The sequence below is a fragment of the Podarcis vaucheri genome (genome assembly GCF_965113315.1).
Source record: "Podarcis vaucheri genome assembly, chromosome: 18".
Lineage (NCBI taxonomy): Eukaryota > Metazoa > Chordata > Lepidosauria > Squamata > Lacertidae > Podarcis > Podarcis vaucheri.
In genome coordinates this window covers 8,577,342-8,600,386 of record NC_138756.1, presented here as the reverse complement: position 1 = coordinate 8,600,386, position 23,045 = coordinate 8,577,342, and the positions used below count along the sequence as shown (strand labels likewise).

The 23,045-nt window shown below is 48.9% G+C and overlaps 2 protein-coding genes and 1 long non-coding RNA gene across 3 annotated transcripts in view; 2 read left to right on the top strand and 1 right to left on the bottom strand.

Annotated features, from left to right (window-relative positions):
- GDF15 (growth differentiation factor 15) overlaps positions 1-369 on the bottom strand; it is a 10,249-nt gene extending 9,880 nt beyond the window's left edge. Inside the window, exon 1 of the mRNA XM_082206613.1 lies at positions 338-369. The gene's annotated coding sequence lies outside the window, so the exon portion shown is untranslated. The remainder of the gene's footprint in view (positions 1-337) is intronic.
- Positions 1-23,045, top strand: part of LOC309523104 — a 101,441-nt gene that overhangs the window by 4,516 nt on the left and 73,880 nt on the right. The gene's annotated exons all lie outside the window — the stretch shown is intronic.
- Positions 1-23,045, top strand: part of LOC309522784 (proprotein convertase subtilisin/kexin type 4-like) — a 25,474-nt gene extending 2,429 nt beyond the window's left edge. Inside the window, exons 2-14 of the mRNA XM_082206342.1 lie at positions 3,530-3,634; positions 4,396-4,491; positions 5,776-5,904; positions 8,141-8,217; positions 9,823-9,911; positions 11,186-11,358; positions 12,336-12,548; positions 14,275-14,375; positions 15,511-15,614; positions 16,278-16,395; positions 17,738-17,923; positions 20,487-20,731; positions 22,440-23,045. Coding sequence (XP_082062468.1) covers positions 3,530-3,634; positions 4,396-4,491; positions 5,776-5,904; positions 8,141-8,217; positions 9,823-9,911; positions 11,186-11,358; positions 12,336-12,548; positions 14,275-14,375; positions 15,511-15,614; positions 16,278-16,395; positions 17,738-17,923; positions 20,487-20,731; positions 22,440-22,921 — 2,118 coding nt within the window. The 3' untranslated portion in view covers positions 22,922-23,045. The remainder of the gene's footprint in view (positions 1-3,529; positions 3,635-4,395; positions 4,492-5,775; positions 5,905-8,140; positions 8,218-9,822; positions 9,912-11,185; positions 11,359-12,335; positions 12,549-14,274; positions 14,376-15,510; positions 15,615-16,277; positions 16,396-17,737; positions 17,924-20,486; positions 20,732-22,439) is intronic.

The window sequence follows — 23,045 nt, the reverse complement described above, 5'->3', positions numbered from 1 at the left end:
CTCCATTCTTCAGGAAATCAGCCCTGAGTGCTCACTGGAAGGACAGATCCTGAAGCTGAGGCTCCAAGACTTTGGCCACCTCAGGAGAAGAGAAGACTCCCTGGAAAAGACCCTGGTGTTGGGAAAGATGGAGGGCACAGGGAGAAGGGGACGACAGAGGACGAGATGGTGGGACAGTGTTCTCGAAGCGAGCAGCATGAGTTTGACCAAACTGCGGGAGGCAGTGGAAGACAGGAGGGCCTGGCGTGCTCTGGTCCAGGGGGTCACGAAGAGGCGGACACGACTAAACGACTAAACAACAACAACAACAACAACAATAATGTAATGTGTCCCCCACCCACCTGACTGCCCTTCCCCAGGGATGAGAAGGGATAGGAAAGATGGGGCCAATTTCTTTCCCTGGAAGGAGTCGGGTCGAGTGTGGCCTCTGAGCACGCGCGGAGCGCATTCTGCACTGGAAGATTTGGTGCCAGCGGCGGGTGGCTGCCCGGTTGCCCCAGTATGGAGGATTGATTGAGCCGGATTGATGGGATCGGGGCGAGCCACTGGCAGTCCCAAGGCTCTGCCCTCTTAGCTCGGGTCGAAGGGACCTCTGAGCACGTGTGGAGTGCTTTTGCACCGAAAGACTTGGTGCACCCGGACCCAACGCCCACGTGGAGCAGTGTCCAGGTTTGCGAGCGGCATTAGTGCAGGGAAGTTTTTAATGCGTGACATCTTAGTGTATCTTTTGGTCTTTGTGGAAGCCGCGCAGAGTGGCTGGGGAACAAATAATAAATTATTACTATTATTGTTGTTGCCGCTGTTGTGTCTTGCGGTAGTGTAGATGCCTTTAAGCGGCAGAAAAAACTATGCATTCCTTTTTGTGTGTTTTGTTTTGTTTGCGGGCAAAGTGCCTCTGGACCTATGAGGAATGCCGTAATTGTAACAGCTAACAACTCTTCTGTGATAACACACACACAAACACAGAATCAGAAGTGTAGCGTTGGAAGGGACCCCAGAGCTCATCTATTCCAACCCGCTGCAATGCACGAATTTTAGCTAAAGCACCCAGGGCCCATCAGTGTGTAGATATTGCTGGACTCAGCCATGCGAGCAAAACGAAATCGGTCCATGCCCAAGGGAGCTTCCAATTGAAAATTCAACACAGGGTGGCTATTGAGAATGGTAAGAAATATGGGCTGCATCTGCCAGAGTCGGCATGTTGTTGTTGTTGTTGTTGAGTCGTTTAGTCGTGTCCGACTCTTCGTGACCCCCTGGACCAGAGCACGCCAGGCACTCCTGTCTTCCACTGCCTCCCGCAGTTTGGTCAGACTCATGTTTGTAGCTTCGAGAACACTGTCCCAACATCTCGCCCTCTGTCGTCCCCTTCTCCTTGTGCCCTCCATCTTTCCCAACATCAGGGTCTTTTCCAGGAAATCTTCTCTTCTCATGAGGTGGCCAAAGTCTTGGAGCCTCAGCTTCAGGATCTGTCCTTCCATTGAGCACTCAGGGCCGATTTCCTTCAGAATGGAGAGGTTTGATCTTCTTGCAGTCCAGGGGACTCTCAAGAGTCTCCTCCAGCACCATAATTCAAAAGCATCCATTCTTCGGCGATCAGCCTTCTTTATGGTCCAGCTCTCACTTCCATACATCACTACTGGGAAAACCATAGCTTGAACTATACGGACCTTTGGTGGGAAGGTGATGTCTCTGCTTTTTAAGATGCTGTCTAGATTTGTCATTGCTTTTCTCCCAAGAAGCAGGCGTCTTTTAATTTCATGGCTGCTGTTACCATCTGCAGTGATCATGGAGCCCAAGAAAGTAAAATCTCTCACTGCCTCCATTTCTTCCCCTTCTATTTGCCAGGAGGTGATCGGCCCAGTGGCCATGATCTTTGTTTTTTTGCTGTTGAGCTTCAAACCATATTTTGCGCTCTCCTCTTTCACCCTCATTAAAAGGTTCTTTAATTCCTCCTCACTTTCTGCCATCAAGGTTGTGTCATCTGCAGATCTGAGGCTGTTGATATTTCTTCCGGCATACCGGAAGAGTTGTCACAGCCTTCCGTTTTTGAGGTTTCCTTCTAAATGGTAGTCTTTCACCCCCCCCAAAAAAAATCGTGCCCCCAAACCAATCTACAGCACCGTTGCTGGCGTCCGTCTCGAGAGACAATGGAGTGCGCCTCCGGCGGTGAAGTCAAACCGCTGCGTTGGCAGCATCGAAGTAACTTTCCCAAGGTGCAAGTCTGGGCCGGGCATCCCAGACGACAAGACCCCCTCCTTGACCTCAAATATGGGGTCCGAAGGAAAGCAGAGCGAGATGTTTGGCAACAGCTTGGCTGCAGGAATTGCCAGAAGGAGGCGTACACGGCGCCGTCCAACCATCTCTGGATCTGTGTCGGCTTTCCTCCCGTGCTTTTTCTTTTCCCAAAGATATCCCCGTAAAGCAGTCGAGGCTTAGGGTCAGAGCTTGTGGGGGGGAAAATACCTCCTTGACTGTTGGACCCATCCTTGGTCGCACCAACACCATCTCCAGGAACCTGTCTTTGCATGCAAAAATAGTTTTTTTTATTCATTGCGTCTATATCGCAAATTTCCTCCTCACTGTATCTTCTCAACAACCCTAGGCCGAAAAGGAAGAACAGGTGAGTTTCATGACTGAGTGGGGACTTGCTCCCCATGTGCTAATCTGACACTCTTAACCCAGGGGTCAGCAAACGTTTTCAGCAGGGGGCCAGTCCACTGTCCCTCAGACCTTGTGGGGGGCCGGACTATATTTTTTTGGGGGAAATTAACGAATTCCTGTGCCCCACAAATAACCCAGAGATGCATTTTAAATAAAAGCGTACATTCTACTCATGTAAAAACACCAGACAGGCCCCACAAATAACCCAGAGATGCATTTTAAATAAAAGGACACAATCTACTCATGTAGAAACACGCTGATCCCCGGACCATCTGCGGGCTGGATTGAGAAGGTGATTGGTCCGGATCCGGCCCCCGGGCCTTAGTTTGCCTACCCATGGGATAAAAAGGGTAAAAGGACCCCTGACCATTAGGTCCAGTCATGACCGACTCTGGGGTTGCGGTGCTCATCTCGCTTTACTGGCCGAGGGAGCCGGCGTCCAGCTTCCGGGTCGTATGGCCAGCATGACTAAGCCGCTTCTGGCGAACCAGAGCAGCGCACGGAAACGCCATTTACCTTCCCGCCGGAGCGGTACCTATTTATCTACTTGCACTTTGAGGTGCTTTTGAACTGCTAGGTTGGCAGGAGCAGGGACCGAGCAACGGGAGCTCACCCAGTCATTGCAGGGATTCGAACCGCCGACCTTCTGATCAGCAAGTCCTAGGCTCTGTGGTTCAACCCACAGCGCCACCTGCGTCCCTATCCCTGGGATAGGTCTTCCTTTTTGCCACTGCCCTCCTTCTGTGTCTTAAAAATGCTCCGTTTCCTCCGAGCTGAAGTTTCCCCCGTGCCTTTTTCAGTCCTGTTGGCCAAGGAGGAGGGGAAAGCTCACCCTAAGACTTCCTGATTCTTCCTTTTGTTCCGGCAGGTGATCGAGGGGGAGCCTTATTACCACCTGAAGCACAGAGGCATCGTACAGAGGTCACTGACTCGACACTGGGGCTGGCACATCCGTCTGAAGAGAGAGCCTATGGTAAGCTGAGCGAATTGTGAAAGGGGGCTGCAGGAAGAGAGAGACTCAGCTCCTTTTACCTTGGTTCTATCCACTTTGTTGTTGTTTAGTCGTTTAGTCGTGTCCGCCTCTTTGTGACCCCCTGGACCAGAGCACGCCAGGCCCTCCTGTCTTCCACTGCCTCCCGCAGTTTGGTCAAACTCATGCTGGTAGCTTCAAGAACACTGTCCCACCATCTCGTCCTCTGTCGTCCCCTTCTCCTTGTGCCCTCCATCTTTCCCAACACCAGGGTCTTTTCCAGGGAGTCTTCTCTTCTCCTGAGGTGGCCAAAGTCTTGGAGCCTCAGCTTCAGGATCTGGTCTTCCAGTGAGCACTCAGGGCTGATTTCCTTCAGAATGGAGAGGTTTGATCTTCTTGCAGTCCATGGGACTCTCAAGAGTCTCCTCCAGCACCAGAATTCAGAAGCATCCATTCTTCGGCGATCAGCCTTCTTTATGGTCCAGCTCTCACTTCCATACAACACTACTGGGAAAACCATAGCTTTAACTATACGGACCTTTGTCTTCAAGGTGATGTCTCTGCTTTTTAAGATGTTGTCTAGGTTTGTCATCGCTTTTCTCCCAAGAAGCAGGCGTCTTTTAATGCATAGGCAGCAGTAAATTTCATATCAACTCTACACTGCATGCAATCTTGACAGGCAGCCCATAAGATCATACTGGCATCACTGGGGTGGCGAGCGAGGAGGGAAGCACTTTTTAAAACGCCCGTCATTTTGCCTGTAGGTCCCTTGGTTTGAACAGCAGACGGTGAAGAGGCGAGCGAAGAGAACCACCACAGTCGTCCCCACTGATCCGTGGTTTTACAAGCAGTGGTACATAGTGAGTGTCATCAGATACGGTCTGGGGCACTGGCAAAGATTCAGAGGAGGGTACGCAAGCAGCTCAGAGACGCTCAGGCAGGGATAGGCAACCTAAGGCCCATGGGCCGGATCCGGCCCAATCGCCTTCTCAGTCTGGTCCGTGGGCGGTCCGGGAATCAGCGTGTTTTAACATGAGTAGAACGTGCGCTTTTATTTAAAATGCATCTCTGGGTTATTTGTGGGGCATAGGAATTCGTTCATTCCCACCCCCAAAATATAGTCCGACCCCCCACATGGTCTGAGGGACAGCGGACCGGCCCATGGCTGAAAAAGTTTGCTGACCCCTGGGCTCAGGGGTTGGCCTGAGAGGTTGCTGGGAGAAATGGGGCAAATGTTTTTATTATTGTTTCGATTTCGATTTTATATATTGTGATCTTTTCTGGGAACCGCCCCAAGACCTCCGGGTATAGGGCAGAATTTAAAATCAATAAATAAAATAAGAAATAAATAAGTAAAGGACTTGATTTAAATCATTTTATTTTTGCAGACAGACTCTTTCTTTGCAACCAGATGAAGGTTTCATTTTTGGAATAATAAATTTTCAGAGTGCTTTTTACTGTTATATCAGAAATGACTGATTTGGTTATACTGTTAGAAACACATAGACAGATAATTATGAAATTATTGTGAGGTTTAATAAGTTAACTGTTTGGACAACTTTTCTGCTGTACTTTATTGGAAGGAGAAAAGCAACCATTTCCTTAATAACAATTTGAACAATTTATTTAACGGAAACAATAACATTATAGCCTATGTATCCATGTTGTTTAACCACATCAGTTAATAAACATGGATACATAGGCTATAACGTAATTGTTTCCGTTAAATAAATTGTTATTAAGGAAATTATGTTTTTCAATTGTTTAAATTGAAAAAAGAAACTTAGACTGAGACGGAAAAACTTAAAACAAATCCTTATTTCCTGATGAACTTTGGACTACAATGTAACTTAATGTAATGTAACTTATATAATGTAACTTATAGCCTTTGGACTATAATGTAACTTAAATAGAAAACTAACATTGGAAAGATTCCCCCCCCCAAGCATTTTATTTTAAAGATCTGATTTAAATTCAAAAAATCTGATTTAAATAAAGAAAATTCGATTTTTAAAAAAAAATCAGATTTTTTTTTAAAAAAATCATTGATTTTTATCCACCTTGCTCCTTTGAAAAGATGGGTTGAGAGAGCAAAACAGAACAGCAAAGCCGACCTCATTTTCCTGCCGTCTTTTCCGTTTCAGAACAGCGATGTGTTTCCGGACCTCAACGTCCTCTCAGCCTGGAGCCAGGGCTATACGGGCTCAGGGGTGGTGGTTAGCATCTTGGATGACGGTATTGAGAAGGACCACCCTGACCTTGTAGCAAACTATGTAGGTAGAATTGTCTAGGGAGGGGGAGAAACACAGTTCAGCTCACAGTGATCCATGCGACGGTCACCTCCGGGCTTGACTACTGTAATTCGCTCTACGCGGGGCTGCCCTTGAAGCTGTCCCAGAAACTCCAGCGGGTGCAGAATGCTGCAGCGAGGCTCCTCACGGGGTCTCTGCCATGGGAGTATATTCACCCAGTGCTTTTCCAGCTGCACTGGCTCCCGGTGGAGTACAGGATCAGATTTAAGGTGCTGGTTTTGACATTTAAAGCCCTTCACGGCCTAGGACCCTCGTACCTACGGGACCGCCTCACCTGGTATGCCCCACGGAGAGCCTCAAGGTCCATAAATAGCAACACCCTAGAGGTCCCGGGCCCTAAGGAAGTTAGATTGGCTTCAACCAGAGCCAGGGCCTTTTCAGCACTGGCCCCAACTTGGTGGAACGCTCTGTCTCATGAGACCAGGGCCCTGCAGGATCTGATTTCTTTCCGCAGGGCCTGTAAGACAGAGTTGTTCCGCCTGGCCTTTGGCTTGGAGCCAATTTGATTCCCTCCCCCTCTTTCTTTTTTCTTTTTCCTTTCTCCTCCTGTGATGAGGCTGCATTTTAATATTTTAATGTTTCAATATTTTAATTGTTGTATTTTAATCTTGTTTTTAAGTTGTATTCATTCAACTTGTTTTTATTATTGCTTGTTAGCTGCCCTGAGCCCGGCCTTGGCTGGGGAGGGCGGGGTATAAATAAAAATTATTATTATTATTATTAATATTATTTAATTCACATTTTCTGAAACGATAAACGAACAGCCTTTCATCTTCATGTGCCTCCTTCACAAGAGGGTGGCAACACAAGAACAGGGCCTTTTCTGCGGTGGCTCCCCATTTGCCTCCCAGTACACTGTACGTTTCCGAGCACAATTCAAAGTGTTGGTGCTGACCTTTAAAGCCCTCAACGGCTTCGGCACAGTAGACCTGAAGGAGTGTCACCACCCCCATCATTCTGCCCGGACACTGAGATCCAGCTCCGAGGGCCTTCTGGCGGTTCCCTCCCTGCGAGAAGCGAGGTTGCAGGGAACCAGGCAGAGGGCCTTCTTGGTGGTGGCTCCCACCCTGTGGAACGCCCTCCCACCAGATGTCAAAGAGGAAAACAACTGCCAGACCTTTAGAAAACATCTGAAGTCAGCCCTGTTTAGGGAAGCTTTTAATGTTTAATAGATTATTGTATTTTAATATTCTGTCGGAAGCCGCCCAGAGTGGCTGGGGAAACCCAGCCAAATGGGCGGGGTATAAATAATAAATTATTATTATTATTATGCTCTCCCCAGAGAGAGTTGCCTGGCGCCTTCATTATACACCTTTATACACCGTATACGCCAAGCGAAAACATTGCTTTGCAACCAGGCTTGGGGCTGATTAACACCCTTTAAAATGTGTTTGTGTGTTTGGGTTTCTGGGGTTTTTTTGTTCTTGTTTTTACCGTGCACTTTCTGTTTTTATATTGCATTTTTACATTGTGAACCTCGCCAAGAACTGCGGACGAAGGGTAGGATACAAATTTAACAAAATCCTTTGACATTTACACTTGCTGCTGTAGTAACATTCATAAATACTGTATTCTTTGCTCTATAAGACTCCCTTTTCCCCTCCTAAAAAGTAAGGGGAAATTTGTGTGTGTCTTATGGAGCGAATGCAGGCTGCGCAGCTATCCCAGAAGCCAGAACAGCAAGAGGGATTGCTGCTTTCACTGCGCAGCGATCCCTCTTGCTGTTCTGGCTTCTGAGATTCAGAATATTCTTTTTCTTGTTTTCCTCCTCCAAAAACTAGGTGCGTCTTGTGGTCTGGTGCGTCTTATAGAGCGAAAAATACGGTAAATTTATACCCCTATCTGTCCCTATAATTCCCAAAAGAAAAGCTTCTGACTTTTTTTGGAACATCCTTTTCAATTCATTGCATATCATTACCCATTAAGCTTTAACCTTACAACAAGACCACATGTGATAAACAGAACCTTCTTCCTCTTTACATTTCCAACATTTGTTCGATTTAGATTCATACATTTTTGCCAATTTTCTCGGTGTTAGATACCAACGATATATCATTTTCATATAATTTTCTCTTAAACCATAACATGCTGTAAAATTTATATCCATATTCCACTCTCACCGGATTGCTATTAACTGGTTTTTTTTTTCTTGTTTCTTGGGAACTGGAGATTCATTGATCTTGGCTTTTTCTTTTAGGACCCCGAAGCGAGTTACGACTTCAACGACGACGACCCTGACCCGCAGCCGCGATATAATGCTTGGGACGAGAATCGGTGAGTTTATCCTTCTGCCAGAGTCTTGTGGTGTGGAGTCAGATCCATAGCTGTCAACCGTCCCTTATTTGGCGGGAAAGTCCCTTATCCCAGCGCCGTGTCCCGCTGCTGCCCCTTATTGATGATGTTCCTTAAATTTCCCGGGTTTCACAGGAAGCAGCTCCTCTCCCTCCCTCCTTGCCGGCCAGGGAGGAGGGAGGCTCCAGCTGTGTTGCTTGCCTGCGTTGCTCACCCAATAAGGAGTCTAAGGACGACTGGGGGGTGGAGCTTGCATGCCTTGTGCCGATCAAATCGGCCGCGTTGCCTGGGGACTTGCCTTTGCTCAGCGCTTCCCAGCGGAGAGGTGACGTGGTTTTCCTTGCTGCATCCCCTTTGCCGGATTGCTGCGCTGTGGGAACCACCGCTTGAGGCTTCGTTTGGCTGCTGGCTGGGCTTTCTGCCTTTGGCTCAGGGGGCTCAGAAGTTGAACATACCTGTGCTTGGAAAATCCCTTATTTTGGCTGCTGATCCCTTATTTTTGAGGCTGCTGGTCCCTTATTTTCAAATCTGTAAGTTGACAGCTATGGTCAGATCTGTTTTGCAAGCGCGATCCATCTTGGACTGGCCGCAGCCGGACTGAGGAACACAGAGGAATTATTTGACAAATATTCTTCCAATCCTAAATTCAGTACAGTGGTACCTCGGTTCTCAACCTTCATCCGTTCCGGAAGTCCGTTCCAAAACCAAAGCGTTCCAAAACCAAGGCGCGCTTTCCCATAGAAAGTAATGCAAAACAGATTAATCTAAATGTACATGTTTGCATGCCATTTCGCCTCCTGCCAGTGAGTTTTCTGCAGCTATTTCCCATAAAATTATGCACAATATTTTCAGGCACAGCTCCTAATAGGTGTGTATTTCTTTTTTATATATAATAATTTTTATTGATTTTAACATATAAGTTATAAAATGTACCACCAAACTTATCACATATACAATCTTTTTAGACTTCCATCAGCACCTCTGATGATCCACCGTTTTATCCACTTCTTATACATTTCTTAACTTTATATTGCCTTTAAGTCTCTTAACAAATTATCCTTTCCTTTATCTATTTTTGCAATACTTCCAATAATACTCCTCACAGAACTTCTTGTAAACCTACAAACATCGTCTGGTCTTCACAAATACTTTTCAAATACTCCGTAAATTTACTCCAGTCTTCCGTGAATTTCTGGTCCCGCCGGTTTCAAATTCTTCCTGTTAATTTATCTAGTTCTGCATAGTCCATTAACCTCATCCTCCATTCTTCAATCGTCGGTAATTCTTCTTGCCTCCATTTTTGGGCCAATAATATTCTTGCTGCTGTTATTGCATATAAAAAGAGCTCACATTCTTTTCTATTTATATCACTCCCAACCATACCCAGTAAAAATGCTTCTGGTGCGTATTTCTGATCCATCCGTTGGCTGGAGAAACTGCTAAACTCAGAGAAGCACAAATTTCTAAAGGCAGCCGCGTGTTTCGGTTCGCAAGTTGCTTTGTCTTTTGGTAGGTTCGCCTTTAAACGTGGAACAGAACTGGATTGCTCCCTTGTCCTTAACTCCTGTTTGCGTCTTTTAATCGCAGGCACGGGACTCGCTGCGCTGGGGAGGTCGCCGCCACTGCCGACAATGACGTTTGCGGAGCCGGCATCGCTTACCGGGCAAAGATCGGGGGCGAGTGAGCCCTTGTTTTGGGGATGATTTGGGGAAAGGGAGGGGGTTTCGGGTGAATTGCAAGAGGATGACTGTGGAGGAACCAGCCAAGGTTCCCTTCCCAGGAGGAAACTACAAGAAAGGGGACAAAAGATTCCAGGTTATACGACTGGCATTTTTGGCTGCATGTACCCCATACCTTTAAAGCACACCCAAAGCCCACACACCTCCAAGAATCCTCTCTGAGCTACAGTTCCCAGCATCATTAAACTACAGGTTTATAGGTCCCGGGCCCTAAGGAAGTCAGACTATCCCCCTTCTCAGTGGTGGCTCCGACCTGGTGGAATGCTCTGTCCCATGAGACCAGAGCCCTGCAGGATTTAACCTCCTTCCGCCAGGCCTGTAAGACAGAGCTATTCCGCCTGGCCTTTAATTTGAATTCGGCCTGACCTTTTATTTCCCTTCTCTTCCCTCCCCCTCCCCTTTTATGAAGATCACCCGCTCTGAGACCCCACACCTAATTGTCCCCTGGCCTCCTCGCTGGCCCAAGAAGGACCAATTCAGCCCGCTAGCCCTGGGGATTATCTAATTGATTTTTGAATTTTATGGTTATTCGTGTTTTTATACTGTATTTTATGCTGCTTTTATAATTAAGTGTTTTAAATTTGTTGTTAGCCGCCCTGAATTGATACCGTATTTTTTGCACCATAACACTCACTTTTGTCCTCCTAGAAAGTAAGGGAAAATGTGCGTGTTATGGAGGGAATGCCTAAAGGAGCAAAGTGGGAGAGGAGAGGAGCCTTCTCCTCTTATACTCCTCTTATTCATTATTAGTAGCATCCTTCTCCACCCACCCCACGCGTGTTCCTTCTCCCCTTAAACCCCTCGTCTTCATTATTAGCAGCATCCTTCTCCACACACCCCACGCGTGCTCCTTGTCCCTTCAGTGCTTTTCCTTCCCTCCCCACTTAGAATATTTTTTTTCTTGTTTTCCTCCTCTAAAAACTATGTGCGTGTTATGGTCTGGTGCGTGTTATAGAGCGAAAAATACGGTAATTGATTTATAGATATCAGCAACTTGGTATTAATGTACCTCCTTGTATACACAGCCGTGATTTTTTTGGGGAAATATTTCTGTTTAATTTGTCTGTTGTGGCTTCAGGTTTAAGATATATTTTGTAAGATATTAAGCTGTATGGAAAATAACTAAACATATAGGTATAAATAAAATTATGGAGACTGCGGCCTGGGAAAACCGACAGAGCATCTCACCCTTTTTTTTTTCTTCCTCTCAGGGGTGAGGATGCTTGATGGCACCGTGACGGATATTGTCGAAGCTCAGTCCTTGAGTTTCCACCCTCAGCACATTGATATCTACAGTGCTAGCTGGGGCCCGGAAGATGATGGGAAAACAGTGGACGGTCCCGGCATTCTGGCCACGGAAGCCTTCCACAAGGGCATAATTAATGTAAGATTTCGCACCCGCCAAAATGGTCCCTGGCAAATTGTTTCCAGCGTTCGGAATGCTGCAGGCTGCTGGGCTGATGTATAGTTTCTTGGGCTTGCTGATCAGAAGGTCTCCAGTTTGAATCCCCGCAATGACGGGGTGAGCTCCCGTTGCTCGGTCCCAGCTCCTGCCAACGTAGCAATTCAAAAGCACGCCAGCGCAAGTAGATAAATAGGTGCCGCTCCGGCAGGAAGGTAAACGGCGTTTCCATGCGCTCTGGTTTCAGTCATGGTGTCCCGTTGTGCCAGAAGTGGTTTAGTCTTGCTGGCCACATGACCCAGAAAGCGGTCTGTGGACAGATACCAGCTCTCTCGGCCTGAAAGCGAGATGAGCACCACAACCCCATAGTTGCTTTCGACTGGACTTAACCGCCCGGGGTCCTTTATCTTTTAAAGGTAAAGGGACCCCTGACCATTAGGTCCAGTTGTAACCCACTCTGGGGTTGCAGCGCTCATCTCGCTTTACTGGCCGAGGGAGCCGGCGTACAGCTTCCGGGTCATGTGGCCAGCAGGACGAAGACGCTTCTGGCGAACCAGAGCAGCGCACAGAAACGCCGTTTACCTTCCCGCCGGAGCGGTACCTATTTATCTACTTGCACTTTGACGTGCTTTCGAACTGCTAGGTGGGCAGGAGCAGGGACCGAGCAATGGGAGCTCACTCCGTCACGGGGATTCGAACCGCTGACCTTCTGATCAGCAAGTCCTAGGCTCTGTGGTTTAACCCACCCACAAATGCATCTTTCCTTACCTCCCACCAGTGCTCGATGGAAGGAGGATTCAGCTTGTGCCCCTACCGCCCCCCTAGAATCCTGAAACACCCACTAGTGGGCAATAAGGACCAGGGTGACAACCCTTGATCTATGCATATCTACATACAGGAAATGGAACCATTTTTATAGAATTATATCCCCCCAACAGATTTTCCCCTTCTGTTTTCAGGGCCGCCAGGGGCTGGGCTCCCTCTTCATCTGGGCCTCGGGGAACGGCGGCCTCCGCAGCGACAACTGCAACTGCGACGGCTACACCAACAGCATCTACACCTTGTCGGTGGGCAGCACGACCGAGAGGGGCAGGGTGCCCTGGTACAACGAGGCCTGCGCCTCGACCCTCACCACCACTTACAGCAGCGGGGCGAAAGGCGAAAAGCAGATTGTGAGATGCCTTTTTGCTCGCGGTTCTCTTGACAAAGACGGGGGGCCGTTGGAGGGCAGGCAGAGCATTCAGCCAATCTCACACACGCACCGTTTGGTAAAAAGGCTGTTTTTAGAATACATACATCTTCTTCTTTGTCTTCCATAAACACGGTTTTAGCAGGGAGTCCGTAAGTGACTGTGGAGGCCAATTCTGGATCCACACGTCCTTCCGCGGTGGGGACATTGGTTTCCGGGCAGGAGTTGATCACGGTGTGGATTTGCCAAGCGTACCTTCCTCTTAGCGCGTTTCTCCCTTGCGTCCTGAGTTTGGGTGTCTTCGAAGCCCACAACACCTTTGGTAAAGGCTGTTCTCCAATTGGATGAACTCGTGAGCAGGATGCGAGCTATGAGTAGCAGAGAGAGTTAGAGATTGCTGTATTAGAGTTAGGATAGGTAAGGAGGAAGATAAGGTCTACAGCAAAGAGTGGAAAGGAAAAATATCACAGAATATGGGGGGAGGGAAGTCAATAATATAAAAGAAAAACTTACGTCTTGGAATTTTATGTGCAATTTGTGGAAATTTAATTTGATATACACATACTCACACACAGTATATTAAACAACAAGAACAACAAAACAACAACAATAAAGACTTGAGAAATGGCCCAACCCCAAAGACCACTGTTAGAGGATTTATATATATGAGACCTTTGTTGTTGTTGTTGAGTCGTTTAGTCGTGTCCGCCTCTTCGTGACCCCCTGGACCAGAGCACGCCAGGCACTCTTGTCTTCCACTGCCTCCCGCAGTTTGGTCAAACTCATGTTCGTAGCTTCGAGAACACTGTCCCACCATCTCGTCCTCTGTCGTCCCCTTCTCCTTGTGCCCTCCGTCTTTCCCAACATCAGGGTCTTTTCCAGGGAGTCTTCTCTTCTCCTGAGGTGGCCAAAGTCTTGGAGCCTCAGCTTCAGGATCTGTCCTTCCAGTGAGCACTCAGGGCTGATTTCCTTCAGAATGGAGAGGTTTGATCTTCTTGCAGTCCATGGGACTCTCAAGAGTCTCCTCCAGCACCAGAATTCAAAAGCATCCATTCTTTGGCGATCAGCCTTCTTGATGGTCCAGCTCTCACTTCCATACATCACTACTGGGAAAACCATAGCTTTAACTATACAGACCTTTGTTGGCAAGGTGATGTCTCTGCTTTTCAAGATGCTGTCTATGAGACCTTAGAATTCCTATAACACCACCCGAAAGCTTCATGCAAGCATCACAGAAAAAGGCGTTCTGCAACAGAAATGTGAGAGAGTGTGGCTTTTGTCTCCTGTTTTGTCAAGATACCTGATAATGTTTGCCGATTGCCTTAACCTGGGCAGTCTGGGCCGTTATATTGTGGTGGCAAATACCTTAGTTCTCAAACCCAGTTCTCTGGCCTGCCCTATTCACACACAAAACATGCCCTTTTGATTGGATTTGAAGCCTTTGGGAATGAAAAGAACGATTGGGAGAGGTTTTCCCCAAGATATTTCATTCTGTAGAGGAAATATGGGGGGAGGGTCATTAAGAATTGCAGGATAGCTCTCCTGTACTATTTCGGAGCTGTGGTCTATGTACCTTGCCCATGAACATTTGTTTTATTGACGACATCTTAGAACTATTATAATAATGGGAGAAGATTGGAGGCTGGCTGAGGAATCCGTGCAACCTGTAATTCTCATTTTATTTTTTGTGATTCTCTTTCCCCTCGCAGGTTACCACAGACCTGCGCCACACCTGCACCAGCGGCCACACGGGAACGTCTGCTTCCGCCCCTCTCGCGGCCGGCATGATTTCGCTCGCTTTGGAAGCCAAGTAAGAAGGGAGGCGTTTTGGCTAACCTCTTTGAGGTCCAAGGGCCTCACTGCAAGTCTTCCGGAGGGGCTGGGGCACAAATCTGACTTCTCAGCTCGGTTGATTTGATCTCTTTCAAATCGGAACCAGTGAAGGCGGTGAGGGTCCTGTGTGAGTGCCTGGAGGCGGTTGGAGGATGGATGGTGGATAATGGATTGAGGTTGAATCCTGACAAGACAGAAGGACTGTTTTTGGGGTATAGGAGGCGGGCGGGTGTGGGGGACTCCCTGGTCCTGAATGGGGTAACTGTGCCCCTGAAGGACCAGGTGTGCAGCCTGGGAGTCATTCTGGACTCACAGCTGTCCATGGAGGTGCAGGTCAATTCTGTGTCCAGGGCAGCTGTTTACCAACTCCATCTGGTACGCAGGATGAGACCCTCCCTGCCCGCAGACTGTCTCGCCAGAGTGGTGCATGCTCTGGTTATCTCCCGCTTGGACTACTGCAATGAAGGTGACCCAGAAACTACAACTAATCCAAAATGCGGCAGCTAGACTGGTGACTGGGGGCGGCCGCCAAGACCACATAACACTGGTCTTGAAAGACCTACATTGGCTTCCAGTATGTTTCCGAGCACAATTCAAAGTGTTGGTGCTGACCTTGAAAGCCCTAAACGGCCTAGGTCCAGTATACCTAAAGGAGCGTCTCCACCTCCATCGTTCTACCCGGACACTGAGGTCCAGCGCCAAGGGGCTTCTGGTGGTTCCCTCGCTGCGAGAAGCCAAGTTACAGGGAACCAGGCAGAGGGCCTTCTCGGTGGTGGTGCCCGCCCTGTGGAACGCCCTCCCACCAGATGTCAAAGAGAAAAAGACTACCAAACTTTTAGAAGACATCTAAAGGCAGTCCTGTTAAGGGAAGCTTTTAATGTTTAATAGGTTATTGTATTTTAGTGTTTTGTTGGAAGCCACTCATAGTGGCTGGGGAAACCCATCCAGATAGGTGAGATATAAATAATAAATTATTATTATTATTATTATTATTATTAATTAGAGCCTGGTGCTGTTAACGCCAAAGTCAGGGGCTCGATCTCCATACAGGCCACCTGCATATTCCTGCACTGCAACTCTTACGATTCTCACTCCCTTCTCCATCTTTGTAGCCCAGCCCTGACCTGGCGTGACATGCAACACATTGTCGTGAGGGCTTCCAGGCCAGCCCACCTCCAGGCAGACGACTGGGCTGTGAATGGCGTAGGGCGCAAAGGTGAGGCTGGGGAGAGCTGGGATCGAGGCAGCATCTGGAAGGCTGCCACATCTGGAGTGCTGCAGGTTCCCTCCCCTCTGTCTTTGTTGTTGTTTAGTTGTTTAGTCGTGTCCGCCTCTTTGTGACCCCCTGGACCAGAGCACGCCAGGCCCTCCTGTCTTCCACTGCCTCCCGCACTTTGGTCAAACTCATGCTGGTAGCTTCGAGAACACTGTCCCACCATCTCGTCCTCTGTCATCCCCTTCTCCTTGTGCCCTCCATCTTTCCCAACATCAGGGTCTTTTCCAGGGAGTCTTCTCTTCTCATGAGGTGGCCAAAGTCTTGGAGTCTCAGCTTCAGGATCTGTCCTTCCAGTGAGCACTCAGGGCTGGTTTCCTTCAGAATGGATAGGTTGGATCTTCTTGCAGTCCATGGTACTCTCAAGAGTCTCCTCCAGCACCAGAATTCAAAAGCATTCATTCTTCGGCGATCAGCCTTCTTTATGGTCCAGCAGCATTTCCCAAACTTAGGTCTCCACCTGTTTGGGGACCACAATTCCCATCCTCCCTAGCTAGCAGGGCCAGTGGTTAGGGACGATGGGATTTGTAGTCCAAGTTTGGGGAAACGCTGCTCTAATTCCTCCGAGGGAGCAGGATCTCACCATTGTTTCTCTCCCCCTTTCAGTGAGTCACTATTATGGATACGGGCTCTTAGACGCCGGACGCCTGGTGGATCTGGCCAAGAGGTGGAATACAACAGGGCCCCAGAGGAAATGCTTCATCAGAATCGTCTACAAGCCATTGTAAGGGACAGACTCTCAACAGGCAGAGGGCCTTCTCGGTGGTGGTGCCCGCCCTGTGGAATGCCCTCCGGTAGAGGAAATAAACAGCTATCTGACTTTTAGAAGGCATCTGAAGGCAGCCCTGTTTAGGGAGGTTTTTAATGTTTGATGTTCTTTTGTGTTTTTAATATTCTGTTGGGAGCCGCCCAGAGTGGCTGGGGAGACCCAGCCAGATGGGCGGGGTATAAATAATAAATTATTATTTTATTTTTATTTTTATTTTATTATTTTTATTATTATTACAGTCATACATCGGGTTACAAACGCTTCAGTTTGTGCGTTTTCGGGTTGCGCACCACGCTGAACCCAGAAGTACTGGAATGGGTTACTTCCGGGTTTCAGTGCTCACACATGCACAGAAACGCTAAATTGCGCTTTGCGCATGCGTGCCGAACTGTGACCCGCGTGTGCGCAGACATGGAGCTGCAGGTTGCAAACATGCCTCCTGCATGGATCACGTTTGCAACCTGAGCATCCACTGTATTATTATTATTATTACTATTACTACTACTACTACTACTACTACTATTATTATTATTATTATTATTATTATTATTATTATTATATACCCTCCAAGCAGCTCTGCAACTAATTTGCTGGCTAAAAAAGGCACTTTCTGGGTCATGTGGTCAGCAGGACTAAGCCGCTTCTGGCGAACCAGAGCAGTGCACGGAAACGCCGTTTACCTTCCCACCGGAGTGGTACCTATTTATCTACTTGCCCTGGCATGCTTTCAAACTGCTAGGTTGGCAGGAGCAGGGACCGAGCAACGGGAGCTCACCCCGTCATCACAGGGATTCGAACCGCCGACCTTCTGGTCGGCAAGCCCTAGGCTCTGTGGTTTAACCCGCAGCGCTACCCGCGTCCCTTCGATATCTTTTAGACATTGACAAATTAGACTGTTTGCTTTGGAAAGGCCGAAATCCAAAGGTAAAGGTAAAGGGACCCCTGGCTGTTAGGTCCAGTCGTGGACGATTCTGGGGTTGCAGCGCTAATCTCATTTTATTGGCCGAGGGAGCTGGCGTACAGCTTCCGGGTCATGTAGCCAGCAGGACTAAGCCGCTTCTGGCGAACCAGAGCAGCACACGGAAACGCCGTTTACCTTCCCGCCGCAACGGTACCTAATTATCTACTTGCACTTTGATGTGCTTTCGAACTGCTAGGTGGGCAGGAGCAGGGACCGAGCAACGGGAGCTCAACCTGTCGCAGGATAGCTCCTCTTGAAAGGGGCTGAGCATGTTCGAACCCCGCTGCAGATAACTCCGCCTCTTCTTCCTCTCCCTCCCCTTTGGCTTTCTCGCAGGCTGATTGGTTCAAGGCTGTCCATCGCTAAAAACGTCACCTCCTCCTCCTGCCAGAGGAAGGACCAGAGCATCCGTTCCCTGGAACACGTCCAGGTCCAGGTCTCCCTCCGCTACAGCCGCCGAGGAGATTTAGCCATCTCTCTGACCAGCCCCATGGGGACCAAATCCACTCTGGTGGCTGTCAGGTAAGGCCGGGCGATATATTGATACATCGTCCCTGTCAGGAAAAAGCAGCAATGCGAGAGCGAGCTGCAGGTGTCTGGAATGCAAAACAGGATGTTGATGTTTGGGACTGTACCATGGGAACAAAGGGGCAGTCTATTCACTGTTCTGAGCACCGGATGTTAGCTCAGAGTGTCATCTGACCTGTACTGGAAGTACAGGGGTGGAGTTTGATCTCTCTACTGTTGGAGACTGGAGAGTGCAGACGTGTTTCTCTGTGCTGCTGCAATGACAGAAATAAAGACATGTAAATAGATTTCTGTCTGTCTCTTTCCCCCTCCCTGGGGAGGCAGGGAGGAGGGAGGAGTGGTGTGTCCCTCTCACGCTGAGTGGGATCGCCGATAGTGACCTTGCCTGTATCCTGCCGGGAGACGCAGATGGGGAGGTCAACAAGGATCTCAAGCCGAATGCCTGGAGTGTGGCCAGTTACCTCTGACTGCGGCCTGAGAATCCGACAGTCCCAACCCGAAGTCCATATCGTGATGTCGGCTTCACTGTTTCCGACCGGCCCTAATTTCGCGAATCATGATGGGCTGTACAGTGGGACCTCGGGTTAAGTACTTAATTCGTTCCGGAGGTCCGTTCTTAACCTGAAACTGTTCTTAACCTGAAGCACCACTTTAGCTGATGGGGCCTCCTGCTGCCGCTGGAGCACGATTTCTGTTCACATCCTGAAGCAAAATTCTTAACCTGAAGCACTATTTCTGGGTTAGCGGAGTGTGTAACCTGAAGCGTATGTAACCTGAGGTACCACTGTATTTTGCCCCAAAACCAGTTTCAACCCGTGTTATGATATTAATCATTATAAATTTTCCCCAAATAAAAGACAGTTAGTCAAGCATTTCCCAGTACAGTGGTACCTTGGTTTAAGAACAGCTTAGTTTATGAACAACTTGGATTAATAATAATAATAATACCTTTATTGTCATTGTACAACCTGTGTAATGGCATTTCTGTGCGCTGCTCTGGTTCGCCAGAAGCGGCTTAGTCCTGCTGGCCACATGACCCGGAGGCTGTACGCCGGTTCCTTTGGCCAATAAAGCGAGATGAGCGCCGCAAAACCAGAGTCAGTCACAACTGGACCTAACGGTCAGGGGTCCCTTTATCTTTAAGCCTGCTAATTCAGCATATTTCAGCTGCCGCTCCTCTTTCGTAAGTACTGCATCCTCCCATTTATTGGCCCGGCAATATATTGCAAATCATGACACGTGTGTGTGTGTGTGTGCTTTGCAAAAATCACGATGTGAGGGGAAACCGTGAAGCCAGCTCATGCCTCTACAATGGCCCCAGTCTTATTTCAGACATCCTGATATATCAGCAATGTTTAGCTGGTGATAGATCATGATGTTGAAAACCGGATTATCGCCACGTGCTTCTACAGGCTAAACATCCCCAAGTCGTTCAACCATTCCTCATAAGGCTTGGGTTCCAGAGCCTTGATCCTATTGGATACAACTTTAATCACGACTGGAGAGGGGGAGGCGGCCTATAGGAAGGAAGTTGAGCAGTTGGGGGAGTGGTGCAGGAAAAACAACTTACTCCCTAACTCAAAGAAAACAAAAGAGATCATTGTGAACATTAGGAAATGTAAATTGAATATTCAGCCACTTATTACTGAGGGGAAGTGCGTGGAACAGGTCTCGGTGTTTCAATTTCTGGGAATGGAGTTGAGAGACGACCTAACCTGGGGAGAAAACAGCAAAGACCTGGTGAAGAGAGCACAGCAGAGGTTATATTTTCCGGAAAACCAATCTCTCAAAGGACCTGTTGATGGCATTTTACCATTGCACTGTGGAGAGTGTATTAACTTATGTTCTGTGTGTGTGGTTTGGGAGCTGCACGGCCAGGGAAAAAAACAATGCTGTCCAGGGTTGTAAAGACTGCGGAGAGAATAATTGAGCGCACTCTTCCCACCTTGGATCAAATCTACGCTTCCAGGTGCCATCAGGAAGCGGCAGAGATAGCGCAGGATAGTGCGCACCCCGGAAATGATCTCTTTCAGCTTCTGCCTTCTGGAAGAAGGTACAGGGTTATAAAGGCCAGGACTAGCCGCCTGAGAAACAGTTTCTACGCAAATGCAATTCTGGTTCTAAATGCAGCATAAGGGGTCTCTACAGTATAGTGTATTTTAAAATGGGGTTTCAGAGTTTTTAGGGGTTTTTTGAATGTTTTATGTTGTTTTTCAGTTTCATTGCTCTGCATGGGACAATGACAATAAAGATATTGCATATGGGTCACGTTCCAGCTTGTCAACATCCTTCTTAAACTGGGCTGCCCAGAACCATACACAAGAATGCAGGCGGGGCCAGATCACAGCAGAATATTATCACCCTTGTTTTGGATACTATGCAATTCTATGGATGCAGCCCAGAAGAGTGCTTGGCAGGGGGTTGGACTCGATGGCCCTTGTGGTCTCTTCCAACTCTATGATTCTATGATTCTATGAGAGTGTTAGCTTTTTTTGCTGCTGCATCACACCGCCGGCTCATGTTAAGCTCGTGCACGATTTCTCTCTCTTCCCCCCAGGCCCCACGACACCAGCCGCGAAGGGTACAGGGACTGGTCTTTCATGTCCACGCACTATTGGGACGAAAATCCGCAGGGTGTCTGGTCCCTTCTGCTGGAGAACAAAGGCGACGCGTACAACACGGGGTCCCTCGACAGCTTTGTGTTAAAACTGTACGGCACAGAGGAAGATATGAGGGCGAGACTGGCCGCAGCCTCGATGGTGGGCAGCTGTGCTATGCGAAGCGCTGATGGAGAATGCCTGGGTAAGTTGCGTCCATCCCTCCTTACCCCGGCTGGCGGGCCGCGGAGCCTGCGGAACTCCTTGCCACTGGATCCCAGTAACAAAAGAAATGGACTGTTGGAAAATGGGGGCAGGGGGCTCTTTTGGTTTGGCGGGAGGGACCATTAAACTCCCCCACCCCAGGCCGACTTTGGTAGGTGATTGACAGGTGGAGGAGTCCGAACCGTCTGGTCACGGCGGACCCATGCGCGTTGATGTCTTTCCCGCTGGGAAATGCAGTGCCCATCAGGTGCAGGTGGCGATTAGACTTTGGAAAGCTGGCGCCGCCGGATTAAGTACCGTATTTTTCGCTCTACAAGATGCACCAGACCATAAGACGCACCTAGTTTTTGGAGGAGGAAAACAAGAAATATTCTGAATCCCAGAAGCCAGAGCAGCAAGAGGGAACTGGCTTCTGGGATAGCCGCACGAAGCCTCTTCCGGGAAGCGGGACGAAGGCTCCCCCAAGAGCCACGCTCCCTTTAAAGAGCACGCGGGTTTTCCCCGAGTTAGGGAGAAGGGCAGCTCTTTAAAGGGAGCGCTGAGCAGAGCCTCCTGCCTGCATTCACTCCATAACACACACACACACACATTTCCCCTTCCTTTTTAGGAGGGGAAAAGTGTGTCTTATAGAGCGAAAAATACGGTACATCAAATTTGCCGCGAGAGTCCTGGGTTTGGGACAAATGCGTGATGAATAATACAGTAAAATCCAAGCCGCGAAACCCCCGCTGCTTTTCACGCCGTTGTCTCTCGAGACAGGCGGATGCCAACAATTCTGAATACGGCCGTGCCTCGGAATAATAATAATAATAATAATAATAATAATAATAATAATAATAATAATAATTTATTCTTTATACCCTGCCCACTCTGGGCAGCTTCCAACAAAACACTAAAATACAATAACCTATTAAACATTAAAAGCTTCCCTAAACAGGGCTGCCTTCAGATATCTTCTAAAAGTTTGGTAGTTACTTTTCTCTTTGACATCTGGTGGGAGGGTGTTCCACAGGGTGGGCGCCACCACCGAGAAGGCCCTCTGCCTGGTTTCCTGTAACTTGGCTTCTCGCAGCGAGGGAACCGCCAGAAGGCCCTCTGCGCTGGACCTCAGCGTCTGGGCAGAACGATGGGGGTGGAGACGCTCCTTCAGGTCTACTGGGCCAAGGCCGTTTAGGGCTTTCAAAGTCAGCCCCAACACTTTGAATTGTGCTCGGAAACATAGTGGGAGCCAATGTAGGTCTTTCAGGACCGGTGTTATGTGGTCTCGGCAGCTGCTCCCAGTCCCCAGTCTAGCTACCGCATTCTGGATTAGTTGTAGTTTCCGGGTCACCTTCAAAGGTAGCCCCACATAGAGCGCATTTCAGTAGTCCAACTTCCAAAACATTCGGAAACCAAGGCACAGCTTCCAATTGGCTGCAGGAAGGTCCTGCAGCCAATCGGAAGTCACGTCGGAATATTCGGGTTCCAAAGAACGTTCGCAAACCGGAACACTCGCTTCCGGGTTTGCGGCGTTCGGGAACCAAGACGTTCGACTCACAAGGCGTCTGGCATCTGACTGCAATGCGGTTTTTACAGAGTAATAGCTTCATGGAACCTTGCGGGCGTGCCAACAAAATTTGGGAACCGTTGTTCTCTGCCTCCCCTCCGGCGTCTCTCCTGTGTCGCTCACCCTCTCTTTCTCTTCTCAGAATGCCACGGCCCCTTCTACGTCCTCCAGCGCCGATGCGTCTCCTACTGCCCCCCCAGATATTACGCCCTCTCCCGGCCCTGGCTGGCTCCCGACGGGACGCTCCGCAACGCCCGGTCCTGCGCCGCTTGCCACCCGTCCTGCTACACCTGTCTCGGAGGTGCGGAAAACAACTGCACTGCTTGCCCGCCTTTCAGTAGCTTCCAAGAAGCCGACCACCGCTGTCTCCAGCACCCGTACTACACGTCCCGGGGAGGGGAGGTCGCCCGGGGGCACGGGCACCTTCCGCTCCTGCTTGCGGTGGCCCTGATGTTTGTGGGGCCCATCGTCTTCTCCCTCCTCTATGGGGCTTACCGCCTGGCCTCCCGCAGGGGCCAGGGGCGGAAGGGTGCAGGGGCCCGGGCCGAATCCGGATCGGAACCACTGTGCCTGAACCAGACAGAGGAATGTTTAAAGGAGCCGCTGCGGAAGACTTTCCCGTGAAAACCAAAGCTGGAGGACTCGAACCCGGGTCTGCATTGATGCCTTGTTTTGTTTTTTTACTCTCCCTCTCACCCCAAAAAACACCAAACCCTGATTTTTCTTGAATGCAATACAATCTCAGCCT